The sequence below is a fragment of the Macaca fascicularis genome, chromosome 8 (genome assembly GCF_037993035.2).
Source record: "Macaca fascicularis isolate 582-1 chromosome 8, T2T-MFA8v1.1".
NCBI lineage: Eukaryota > Metazoa > Chordata > Mammalia > Primates > Cercopithecidae > Macaca > Macaca fascicularis.
In genome coordinates, this window is record NC_088382.1 from 3755866 (window position 1) to 3770048 (window position 14183).

Below are 14183 nucleotides of genomic sequence, written 5' to 3' on the forward strand. Positions count from 1 at the left end.
CAGGACAAAGTCCTTCTGAGTAATATTTGGAGCATTTTCTTTCCCTTCCTGTTTCCTGCCTGACAGCACAAAGAGAAATACGGACCACTGGACTCTGTTGAAATGACGTCTATATTCAGAGTCCGTTCCCACTCCTTCTTACTTGAACCTTAAAGCAACTATGAATTTTTGACACAAATAGATATAAACAGTATTTTTTTTTCAATTGGCCTTTGCAACATAAGTGACTGAATACATTTGCTACTTAAGGAATAAAGGGAGTTGATTACTTCGCAAATAATCCGTGTGCAGCTCATATGGAGGTACATTTGATAGGAGCAGGGTTCTGCCGGAATCATCAGTTTTTATAAAAGTTCTAGCCCAAGGTAGGAATGAACATTTCCTGAGCACATTTCATATACCAAGCTTAGAGACGTCACTTCTCATAGCCTCCAAGAGGTTTTAAAATAGAGGTTGAAAAGTCACAGTCAATAAAGCCAGTGAGCCAAGAAATTAAGCAAACTGGTCATGTTACATTATTTACTGATACTGAAAACTGAGCCTTTGCCTGCTTTTCTCCTCTCTCTCTCTCTCATGTACACATGCAAGTGTGTGCTTGTGGGTGTTAGCGTGCATGTGCTTGTTATAGATACCCTTGTATTGCGTCCGGTACCATTATATCCTGACCACTTTCCTTTCCTTTTCTGATCATATAAAAAGTCACTGAATCTCAGCAAACCAATTGGTATGGTGTGCGTGCACATATAAACCACTAAATGTACTTCTTTATCACAATGTTTCTTCCGTTAATAACACGATATATGAATCAGACAGTAGAGTATGTACATTTACATGTGATTAATCTTTCTTCTGCCTTCAGAGACTATTAACAAGACATTTTTGACAGCATTTTCAAAAAAAGCTCTGAAATTAAATGGAACACCTCCATACCCTTGAGAATTCCATTTATTTTCCAATTTCTTACAAAATTATGACTATCTCAAAGCGGTGATTCAAAGATCAACAAACAAGCAGATGATCATGCTGGGGCAAGAATGCAATCACTATTACATATAGACACTGTGCCACATTCCTCGTAAAGATCGGCTAGACTGTCGCTGGACACTAACGTATGAGATGATTCCTAAGACTGAGTGCACGAAGCAGCACTACAATTCTAGGTATGCTTTTAGAAAAGTCTCAAAAAAATGACTTCAACATTTCCGTCACACAGTTCAGAAAGGCCTTCTGGAGTGAATGCTGTTTACAGTAGTAGCTCACATTGCCTTGTGGCACTGCTGCAAATATAAGGCAGCCTCGAGTACCTGCGGCTGTAATTTCTGCAACACATTTTGTCTGAAGAGAGCTTTGCCACAGGCCTCTTTGGGCATGAAGAAGTCTCATTAATAACTTCACAAAGCAAGGAGTGTTTACGATGTGAAATAGTTATGATGAATCACAAAAGAGATGAACAATATTCTTGTTTTTAAGAGGAATAAAGAGTTTGATATAAATCATTCCTGGGTCACAGGCAACCCACTTTTAAAGAATGTGTTGGATGAGTGAGTGTAATCATGTTCTAGTGCCTGCATCTTGGCTTCAGAACCTATTTTGTGGAAGGGTGCCAGACGGCATTACGTGGATGAAGGGGTTGGTAGCATTTGTCTCTTCCAGGCTTGCCACTTTTTCTCTGTCTCTGTTTTTCTTGCTGGACTCATTGGTTCTTTTATCCCTCCGTGACCTCTGCTGGCCTTGGCCCCTTCCCTCCTGCCTGCCTGCGGGTTCTCTCTCTCCCTGGAGGCCGGGATCTGCGTCTGCCTTCACCTCACTCAGAATCACTTCGAGGACTTGATTAAAAGCTCAGGATGCTGATCTTCATCACGAGCTCCCTGAATGACAATATTTGGAATCTCGGCTTGGGGCTCTACAATTTACTAAGCTCCCAGGGATGTGTTAGCAAACTATGATGTTTGAAGAAACCTGCTGCTTCAGGGCCGGGTAAATGGGGACACCCTCTGAGCGGGTGGCAAGCCTCTGAAAGCACTCAGATCTCTATGCCACCCACAGAAATAGCAACCGGAACATCTGAGCTGCTGCTCAGGCACCAGTTTTATTTTAAAGCCCCGCAGGTAACTGTTAGGTGCAGCGCCGGTGATAAGCACTCATAAAATCCCAGGCCTTTCCTGACTCATTTTCTTACGACAAGCAAACAAAAAGCCATGTCCTGCACCTCATTCACTTCTGCATATTTCCATATGTCTCTTCAAATACATAGCGACGGATACATAAATAAGAAGCGATCCCAAGTCAAGGTTCAGCATCACATCCCTCTGAGGTCCTGTTTCTCCCTTAAGTCAGGGGAATAGATGGCAAACCTTCAAGAGCCTTCTGGAAGCTCACCATACGCAAGTCTGGATGTGTGTTTAGAGCAGTGAGCCTTTTGAGTCACGGTGCTGGAAAGTTCCACACATGACAATTTCCTGTCTTCACTTGCTAGGTGAGGCCTCCAGTCACTTCTGTGACCATAGAGCTACCTCCTGAGATTTCCAACAAGGTGGGAAGGAGAAGGAACGCTAGACTCTGCAGCAGGTCAGAACTTTACGACTCTCACACAATTATCACTGTACTAAACAGGCATCATCTTGGTGACAGTTTTCTTCTTCTTTTTGGTGATGCAGAGAAAGAAAAATGGCAAAGAGCATTACTCTCTGAGAGGTACTCCAGGTGATGGAAGGATGCCTTATGGGGCCTGCACTCTACTTTTAAACACAGCATAAATGAAAAGAATTCCAAAACATAGGGCAGTTATTCTTTTAAGATTATAAAAATAGTTGTCAGGACTATTTACATATTAAATTATATTATAGTATAATATAATGTGTATTCTATATTTTATATTAATAAAATGTTATTATTATTATATTAGTGAGGATGACAAGCTAAATAGAAGTTTGTGAATAGGCTTTTTATCATTCCCTGATTTTCCAGAAAGAGAAATAAGAAGAAGCCATTTATTTAAATGACTTGGATAAACAAATGAAATTAGTTTCTGCTGCCTTCATTTAGCCTTTGGAACACATTCTCTCAAATGGAACTAGAAAAAGCAAAGTCATCTACAGCTACACAAATAGAGATGAAAAGAACGGAAAACTGTCCTAATATTTGTCAATGCCTGAAAATAATTATTTCTCTGAAGTTTCATGCACTATATATCTAAGAACCAAGAAATTCTGGTTTAGAAAAAGTTGGCGGGAGGGTGTGAGGATGAGAAAATACAAGGCTTATTAGGAGTCTTACAAATTCAGATCACTGCCATGTTTACACATATTGTTACTCTAAAGAAAAGTGGTAACTTGAATGGATATTTTAAAGAAACAAAATGTAAAATTTTATGGTTCTTAAATTTTACTTTAAGTTTCATAATATGTTACTTTGGAACAAATGTTGTATATCTATTTATGTGAAGAGGAATAACTGAGTTAAATTTGAAATTCATCATTAAGTCATTAATAAGCAATTTTCCTTCTATCAGAATATTTTTATCTGAAAGCATACATAATCTTAAGATATACATGAATATGCATGTTTGTGTATAATTATATGAGTATGTAAAACAGATAAATATGCATAAAGGTTTATTAATTTAAATGTGCTGGAGCAGGGCTCAGGGAGAGGTTAACAAGAGTAACAAGAGGCAATGTGGGGAATGGAAGGCAAGAAAAAGAATAAAAGGAGATTGGAAACCCAGCATAGTAGATATGATTCTATGCATGCATTTGTAAAATTATATGTGTGGGTATACGTACATTTTAAAAACATCTTTACAACTAATAGTGCTTATTTTGAGATAAAGTTTTGAAAAAGACCAACCATAAAACTTTGGCGAAATAAAGGTTTGATTCCTTCCGGTCCAATAGTAATTGCACTCAGTCTCCCTTTTTCCATGCTACTCTTTGAGCAAGTGTTTTCAGACAGAGAAAACAGTAACAGCTGCTTTGCTTTCTTTTGCATTAATTGGCTAATGTTAAAAATGTATTCCTAGGGGGACTCCCATCAGCTAGATTTCAGAAGTATATTTGCATAAATATTATTATAAAATAATACAATTACTTAATCTCATCATTTCAGAAGCTAAAACTTTGACTTCAGGAAACAAAAAAGGGATGGAATACTTTCCATGTGGAAGTTTGAACTGTCTTGCAAAATACATTCCATTATAATATTTTGACATTTGTTTTAAAATATGTTTAATAATTGTTTTAAAGTATTATTCATGCTTGTTGAAACATTGTTAACAATTGTTTGGAATTTGGTAAGGTTTAGCGGGTTTTAATTCCTTCTCCTCTCTTCATTACCTGACTTGCACCCAGTGAAACGTGTCTATCTGTACTCACAGATTTAGTACCACAAATTCACCTAACTCTGTTTTTCTAGCAAGGATCCTTTTCTCCATTGCCCAGGTTAACATAATTTTAGTAATAAATCCTATAAGGCTTTTGGTCAGAAAGTATATTTTCTAATAATAAAAGTATATTATTACTTCATGCTGAAGATGAACCCATTTCATTGTCTTTATTATTTTACTTTATCCCAGGAGATGGATACGTATTTTTGAGAGTTAAAAGGCAATAACTCCAAGATGCTCTCTTATGAATAACAGAAGGTTCTTACAATTGCATAGTATGGTTTTGCCAGAGTCAAGCAGGATTAGTAAATCAACACAGTCATCTGCAGGCTGGAAATAAGAACTCAGATTTTCAGTTTTCCCATGCATGCTGCCCGGCCAGGCTGTCAAGGGAAGGTGCAACTCACTCTCATAGTGGATGAGGAAGCCGATGCTGGAGCGGCTGTTGTCAGTGGTGAAGAGCAGGTACATGAAATTCCCAGTGCTGATGAGAAACTGGGGTGCCTGGGTGCCGTGGTACTCGCCGATCAGCGGGGATGAACTGGCTGGCCCATCTCTGACCTCCAAGGTGTCATAATTGACCTCTGTCTGAAATCTGCAAATATGTACATCCCATTAGAAAAGACATGCAGAGCTGCCAGCTTACAGACATGCTCCTGACATCCTCATTCCTTAATCAGAAGCCCGTGTACGTTAATGTAAAGAAAATGGTTGAAATTACATATGTTTAGAACTTCGGGACATATATAAGAATAGTACGTTCTTTTCTTGATGAGACGGCACAGCTTAAATCCCTTTCTCTTCTTATCTAACATTCTGTTTTACAACATAACAAACACAAGAGGAGGTTTTCATTCAGCTTAAACAAAAATATCATGAACCAGATTAGTTTTCTTAGATGATAGATAGATAGATAGATAGATAGATAGATAGATAGATAGATAGATAGATAGATTATTCTCAAATAGTAAAAACTCAATTACGTAGTTTAAACTATTTTTTGGCATTCCCTATTTAACATAGCTATAGACATCTGAAAATGGGCACACTAGAATGAAATGGTCTCTTAAAGGAAGATCATTAAAAATGTGTGATGATAGCTTAAATATCTTTCATGAAAAAAAAAATCCTGTGCCTTTTAAAATTGCATTATCTCTTTTAAGACATTAGAATAACCCTAGGTATGTTGCCATTTCAGACATGAAAGGATACTTTAATAGCTTGAAAAGTTAGAACAGCTTCCAAAAAGTGCTTAGGTTTTCTTACGCTTCCAGAAAATCTGGCCTGAGATTACATATAAAGTTGCAGCCACCTGGGTCCCCTTTGATGCAATGTAGGTACCACTCCAGGCACTGAGATAATTTTCTAAAGGGGCCCATCTCGTCCTCCAAGAGCTAACCCGGTTTCTGAGTGCCTGACTTTGCTCTCAGGGAGCAGCTTAAGCATCATAAGCCTCTGACTCACTCAGTCACTTTGAGCCAAAGGATCCCACGTAAGCCTGTGCCATTAGCCCCCACGCTCCGTGCCGGATGTTACTGATGAATGGGGAGAAAACTTGCGAGAGGGGAAGCAATCTTAGTGTCGTGGCACGTAGCAACAGAAAAGGATGTTGAAACCAAAGGGCTGTGTCCTGCATGCATTAGATTATGTACACCCTGATTAGTCCAAAGGCACATGATTACACATTCCTGCAACTAGTGAATGTGTACCCTGAGCCCCATTCTTTCATTAGTTCTAACCATTTGTACATCACACGGCTGGACCAGAACAGGGACACAGGCTGGCACATTTGGGATCTGATAATGCCAACTTTGTCTTATGACACTATTCTAAATCTTTTTCTAAAAACTGATTTATTAGTTGTTTGAGTTCAAATTCAAGAAGTCTGGATAAGCGTGAAAGCAATCTCCTTTGATGTAGTCACACTGAAGTTGTCCTATCCTGTTTCTTTAGTAACAGTGAGGACTGACAAAGTCTGACAAAGTGCATATTTCAACAGCTGGAAGATTTCTGGGGTGACCTTGGAAACAGAAACTTCTGGATGTTCTTTGCTGTGGGGCAGCCTAACTAACACACACTGTCTGGCAACACCATCAGCACAGGGCTCAGAATTAGCGTGCACAATCCCATCCTTTAAGAAAGTGTCAGTCCATCGGTCATGGTTGAAAAACACATTTCCTTATGCAATTCATCTTTTCAGAGCTATGTACTATGTCTAGAGTAAAGATCACACATGTCTAAAAATATTAGAAATATTGGGTATTTCCAATGGAATTTAGCAAAACAGCACACTGAAATAATATTGAATGAACAAGATTGGGAAAAATCAAGCAAATATCTTGCTTCAGGCAACTGAAAATAGAGGGCTAATAAACTGTTCCAGACAAGAATATAGGATCACTACTTTTCCTAAATTACTTAAATTTGATATGCTTCTGGGAGTCACGGTGTGCTTCAGCTCCACCTGCCAATACCAGAAAGTGGAGAAATTACTAAGAAACCAAATGTAATCAACTGAATATTTACAGAGTTAATATTTTTTCAAATGACTGATTATACACAGTAATTCACTCTCTCATATAGTTGGATTTACAAACTTTTTTTTCTTTTGTTCTGAGAGATTGTCCTATTGGGGATTATTATTATTTTGTCAGAGGCAAGTAAAAAAATAAAAATAATTATTTCAAATAAATATAATTACTGAAAGTTAACTCCTGCTGAAAACCTTTCCTGTATTGATGTTAATATAATGATGTTCATCTATCTTGAGACACCATAATATTCTAGATACTGAAATCCAGAATATAGTCTAATCTAGAAGAAGGTCATTGTTAGAGAAAGCCCCATGCTATGCAGAGAGCAACCTTGAAACATTAAACGAAGATGCTTCCCTAGCCTTTGGTTCGCGTGGCTCATGCCAAAGCGTTTTTAGTTTTTAATCATCAATTTGGTTTCAGTGTTGAGACAAACGGGAAAAACTTACTATGCCGAACTCCAACAGCAGGCTTATGTTTAAATAAACAAATACCTACACAGCCCAGCATGCTTATGTTTTAGATCCTGAAATGCATTGTTCAATAGCTAAGCCAAGCAATGTTCTAGTGACAGTATCACTCACAGGCGATGAGCTGGTGATGGAACTGCTGCCGTACTCCACTGCCCACTCATCATCACTAGCTGCCCTTAGTGACCAGCGGCCACCACCAGAACAGCAGAGCTGATTTCCTCTGCCACAGCAGGCACCTAAGGCACCAGGGGACCCAGAGCGACTTCCATGTGCAATCAGACACCAAGCAGAATGGATTCCAGTGCGGCTCCAAAACCCAGAGTCAGATACAAGGGTCGGACCTCAGGAATGGTCCTCCAGGACCGGCACTTCCCCTACTAACCTCCAGAGCTGGGGCTCAGGGTGGGCTTAGAGAGAGCACTGAAGAAGAACAAAACGTACAAGTAAGTGCCTGCTTCTGGTAAAGTGTGCTCCTTTGCGGGAACCGAAGAGAACTGCCATCTTTTTAAGGTTTAAGATCAATTTACTAAAAATACGGAAGAGACACATATCATTGAGTTCAAATGAAGACTAATTTGGTTTTCTTACCTATCGAAAGTTATTTTGATAGAGTGGCCTGGTTTTGCTTCAATGATCCATTCACAATTTAAAGAATCCTTATAATACCCTGGCCATCCAGGAGGCAAAATGACTCCGCTGGACGCTGTCAGATGTCCACCACATGGAGCTAAAACAAGATGCACAATATCTATTAGATCAAATGAAACAAAGATATGCCATAACAACACCTGAATAACAGCAAGAATTTGCTTCTGTGTTCATGGATTGAATATTTTCAAGTATCAAAGCAAATCTTATTCCCAAGCAAATCGTACATTTATTGAAAGCAGGGTCTATATATGCTACCTCCACGTACTTATCATTAACTTGAAGCAAAGTTCTTTTTCTCTAGTAATGGTAATATATACGTGAGTTCTCTGTGCTAACTGACTTACCTTATTTAATTGCCAACCACTTCACGACGTACATGCCCAGTTATCTATAGTTCACATGCATTTGGAATTTAACAAATATCTATGGATAAGCAAATGTAAAATGACCTCACATTTCAAAATGGATACATACACACATCCTTAGGTGTGTGTATGTGTGTATGTATGTGTCTATTTACTTCCATTGTGTGCATTTTATTAAAATAAACAGCCACATGCAACATATAATTTGTGAGTGTTAGGAAACAAAACTTTCAATCAAATTTGATAAGTATAGAATTAGACTGCATTGACCCTTTTGAAAGGTTATGTGACAGTGATTTCTAATTGCAAAGGAGAAATAAAGTTTGAAAGGGTATATAACTAATGCTCAGTGAAAGTGATTATACATACCTGTAACATCTAAAGGAATTTTAAATGGCATATAATATTTCATACCATAATTAAGACTATGTCTCTGGCCACATGTTTTTTTTTTTTTTTTTCAGATTTTATGTATTCTCTCTCAAAATTATTTGCCATTAGTAACCATCTTTGTGAATTTATAGATATCAAATAAAGTACATGAAAACACTCCAAGGTAAAAAAAAAATGTTTTAGAAAAAATATTTCTTTTATTTAAAAATTGCCATATGTATAATGCAAGAATGCAAAAAGTTTATATTATTTTAGACATGTTTTGATGCTAGAAAAAATATGAATTAGCGAAATTTATGGATTTACCAATAGCATCTTAATTTACATCAGGAAACAAATAAATAAAAAATAAAAGTAAAAAAATTATGGAAAGTGCATGACCATATATTGGAATATATTGGAATTCAAATATATTTGAAGTAACATTTGCAAATTTTGTTATGGGAAAATCTTTGCAATAGAATATTAAACTTCAAAAGCAGGATAAAAAATTGCCCATATATTATAAATAAAATGAAATTTTTATTCAGTGAACAGGGGAGTGGAATTTAAAAACATGTTAATAATGGATAGCACTGGGATTGCTTTGTAGATCACATTTTTGATAGTTTTTCTTTTCTTTTTCTTTTTTTTTTTACCAAATAAGTTGCAATTGTTATTTCTATACCTATGCATTATTCTATAGTTTAAAAATATGCAATCAGGGTAATTTTTATGAATTTGAGCTCCTGAAGAACACTTGATTTTTTGTGATAACAATTTTTAAAATAACAAGTTTATACTAATTACTATTTTAATTTTTCTAGTTAAGTTCTTAAATTCACATTTGGAGCCTATGAATCACATATCCATATACATAAATATTATATATAACTTAATTCCTTTGTTTTGTAAAGTGATGCAGCAAATCTTTTTAAGAACACAACTTAAGCAAAATTAAATATATTAAATATATGTTTATTTTGTCATGTTTAACCATCCAAAGATACTATATAAGAAAGACATATGGCAGATGCAGAATTCCAAAAAAATTATGGTAATTGAGCTATTTCTAAAATCTGCATGAGTTATTTCTATGTCTTATTTTCCATATAAATACAAAACCAAAAGTTTCCTTTATTTTAGTAATTTTTTTATTTTGGATTTTTATATTTCTTGGAATATATCTAACTTGTCACATATTAATATTATTTTATTATACTCTTACCCATCACTTTATAATTTACAGTGTACACTGAACCTGAAATGCTTTATCCTGATGACATAGACACTTTAATAATTATACTGTCGATAAGCAAAATTTACACTAAAATTGTAAGTAATAGTCTCAGTAAGTAGATAGTAAGTAAGTAAATAGTAAGTAATAAGTTCGTATTAGTCAGTTTGGATTAGATTACACTGTGGTAACAAACAGTCCTGTAACTGTAGTAGCTACAATGGGAAGTGAATTTCTCACACATGTGGCACGTCTAGGTCTCTGAGACACAGGTCCCTTCTTCAGCTGCTGTGGCAGATGGGAAAAGGTCTTGCGAGGGCAATCAAAGATGCTGAGCCAGAAGTTGAGTACATCACTTCCACATATTCCTAACAGACCAGAACCCATCACAAGGTTCCTTTAATCCACAAGATTCCAGAAAAGACATTCCACTTGATGGAGACCAAAAATATGTGATGAACGACATCAATGATGTTCATATTCACTTAGCTGATAACAAAAAAGCAAATATATGGATGAGGGGTTTAGAAAGCAATTTCTTCTTTGCTTTCTTTTTATTTTTTAAATAATTTAAATTACAGGGATGAACTCCCTGATACTGTATTTCTAAAAAAAAAAAAACAAAAAGAAAACACAAACCTTCTTGATTACATGTGCATTTTTTCCTATAGCTTTATTTTTCATAGAACAGTCTGATTTGGGTTACAGTAATGTTGGCTTGATGAAATGTTATGTAGGAGGCAGCCGGTCTTTTCCATTATCTGCCCTAGCGCACAACACTAAGCTTCTCTAGACTTGAAAGAGAACTCACTCCCCTGTAGGGTACTTGTGTCTTTTTCGATGTTCAATCCTTAATCTTTTTTTCAATTCTTTCCTATGGTACTTTACTCACATTTTATACTGTTTATTTGAGTCATTTTTGGTATTTTATCTTTTGCTAGAAAATTACCCATTTGCTACAGACTTTAAGATTTGCGGCCATAGAGTTGATGTTTTCATGTATAGTCATTTTTCCCCAAAATAGCTTGAGTTTTTAATGATGCTACTGAGCTGCATTGAGAAATATGAGCCTGTTAGAAGCAGAACAAAGAAAGAAAGAGAAACCTTTTGCCCAGAGGCCATACAATTTATATTCAACATGTGCCTGGCATCCAAGAAATTCTTCCAGAATAAATAAATAACCTACGCTTTTAAATAAAAAAATTGCTCTATTGTGAGGTTTTCATTGTTTATGTAAAGTTATATTATTTTTGTGACAGGGATAATTTCTCTTTTATGTTACTAAACATCTATAACATTTTCATTTCCTAGTTCCTTTTATCAGAATCATAAACAGTTTGTCTAGCTTATTGATATTAACAAAGAACTCACCCTTGCTTTAAATTGTTTATAACACTTGAATTTTTTTAATAGCATCCTAATTTATTTTTGTTTTTTCTAACTTTTCAATCTTATTAAATTTCTTTATTTTTTGATCATTTTGTTCTACATTAGAGGACTTAAAGATATACATTTTCCTTGAAACACAGGTTTTGCTGTCTCACATTGTTTCTATTAGAAAGTACTGTTCGCATGGCTTCCAGGTGGGATAGCACAGGCATTAAGGTTTGAGTTTCTATTTAATGTAAAATTATAGTGGACTTTTGATGTCAATGAGATTTGCTTGTGGTTCTATTTTTATTGCATATTTCTACTTTAATTGGAATATTACAGGGCATGTGACCTATAACTTATTGTAATTTGTTAAGGTTCACTTTATGGTCAATTATATAATTGATTTTTAAAAATATTTTTTTGAGAAAAACAATAAATAGGAGTATTCTGTAAGGGATGTGAGGTTCTTGAAACATTTCTTAAATCAAGTTTGCTATCCGTATTACTCACTACTTCATTGCTATATTACTGTTTTCCCTACTAGATACATTTACTTCTGAAAGTTGGTTTTCTATTTGTTTTCAGCAGAGGCATTGATTGGGGTACCCACCTGTTCCATCAGAGTGTCCCCTACCTTCTCTGAGGCTCAGCTGCACTCAGTCATTAGGTTTCCCGTGCAGGTAGACTTTTAACATCTTTTCCTATTAACTTTTTCTTTCTGCCGAGGGTTTCCTTTGTTAACAACCTATAGTTGGCTTTTGCCTTTAACCTCACCCTGTTTGTGCTGTGGTCCACACTCACCCTGCAGCTTGTAACACATCTGCAATCAGCCTATTACAGTAAAGGACATAAGGGACAGCTTGACTTGTGGCCAGGACAGAACAGAGATGAGAGTGTACTGTTCACTTTAAACTTCTTTCTCCTGAAAATTCATGCTTCCAAATCACAGCCATATGCTTGGCTAGAACATGATTTGCACCCATGACTAACTGTGCACTGTAATTAGTATTGTATATTTGAGCACCACATGTGTATATATTTACTTATTTATAAAAGATGAAAACCTACCCTTTTATTAACATTTTGTACAACATAAAACACAAAAACTGTACATTTACGATACGTGATAGGAATAGATATAAATGAAATTTCAACTATTAAGAATGTTTTCTTGCCCTTCTATGTATCAATATTTCACCCATGGGTGGTGCTTCTCGTCCACCCACAAATTGTTTTTACAGTGTATGAAAAGGGTGAACATCAGAATGCCCTCCCTTACATTTAGTATCACCAGATGATTACAATAAATAGGACTTGGTTAGAAGTTTCTACTTCTCCTCTGAGGTCAGGAGTTCAAGATCAGCCTGGCCAACATGGTGAAAGCTCCGCTCTACTAAAAATACAAAAATTAGCCAGGCGTGGTGGCAGGTGTCTGTAGTCCTAGTTACTCAGGACAGCTGAAGCAGAAGAATTGCTTGAATCTGGGAGGCGGAGGTTACAGTGAGCTGAGATTGCACCACTGCACTCCAGCCTGAGCGACAGAGCCAGACTCTGTCTCAAAAAAAAAAAAAAAAAAAAAAAGCATTTCTACTTTGAGTAATGGTGAGTAACTTTGGAGGTGGGTCAGGGCAGGATGAGGTGGTGAAGGATCATAGCCCCATTACACTGTGGTTGTCACAGAGGAGTTTAATGCTCCACACCTAGATCCCAGCTCTGCTTAGACTCCTTGATAGAGATTATGGGTCTGAGAATGTCATTTCGAGGTATTTGAGACAGGGGAGAAATTCTCAACTGTATGTGATATTTAATACATATTCCTTTTCTAGTCACTTACTTAAAATAAATACATGTTGACAAAGACAATTAAGAAAATAAAAATAAACTAAGAGGGAAAAATCACCCGTAACCATAATTAACATTTTGGTGTATAGCCTTCTTTTTAGTGTTTTACAAAATAATTATCATGAGATATGTATGTATCTGTGACACATGTACCTCCATCCTTTGGTCTTTCACATGCTAAGGATACCTGAGACTCTTTGATCTTATGATCTTCATATTGACACCTATTATTCTTCATGATTTATCTAACCAATCCTCTGCTGTTTAAAGTTGAATCATTTCCAGCTCTTCTGCTATAAATAGTCTTGCAGAAAACATTCTTGAAAAAATTTGTATAGTTGCTTCACTATTTCTTTATGATATTGATCCAGGAATATAATGTATGACTCAAAAGACAAGAACAATTTTAAGAGTCCTACTAAGAATTTTCACTACAATACTGTGATTTTGTATCATCTATAGCATGACTAGGAAATGCCAGTTTCTACATAACCCTTTCAATAATACATCTTATTCACCTGTTCAAATCTATGCTAATAAGATAAGCAGAAATGGTATTTTACTTTTCTTTTTAAATTTGTACTTCTTTGATATATACTGGAGGTAAGTTTTTTAAAAAATATTTTCTTAGGTTATTGTGCACTGACTATTCTGATATGGAATGTGAACATATACTCTAAGTAAACATTTTTAAAATGAGTAATTATCAGAGGCAACATCTTTTTCCTTAAAATATTTTCCTCTCTATATTTATTAGATAAGTAACCAGAACAGAAATAAGAAGAAGAAAATTAGGTGGTATTTATGTCAGCTGTAATGAGAACAACAAAATAGTTAACTCTAAGCAACACTGTTATAGGTTGAATTTCGTCCCCTCAAAGTTCATACATTGAGGTCCTAACCCTCAGTGCCTCGGATGGTGACTGTATTTGAAGATACAGTCCTTGCAGA

The 14183-nt window shown here is 35.9% G+C and overlaps 1 protein-coding gene across 2 annotated transcripts in view; it reads right to left on the reverse strand.

Moving 5' to 3' along the window:
* CSMD1 (CUB and Sushi multiple domains 1) overlaps positions 1 to 14183 on the reverse strand; it is a 2045798-nt gene that overhangs the window by 432933 nt on the left and 1598682 nt on the right. For both annotated transcript variants that reach the window (XM_005562521.5, XM_065518732.2), the window contains exons 16-17: positions 7980 to 8118; positions 4792 to 4979 (exon numbers count right to left, since the gene is read on the reverse strand). In XM_005562521.5, coding sequence (XP_005562578.3) covers positions 4792 to 4979; positions 7980 to 8118 — 327 coding nt within the window. The remainder of the gene's footprint in view (positions 1 to 4791; positions 4980 to 7979; positions 8119 to 14183) is intronic.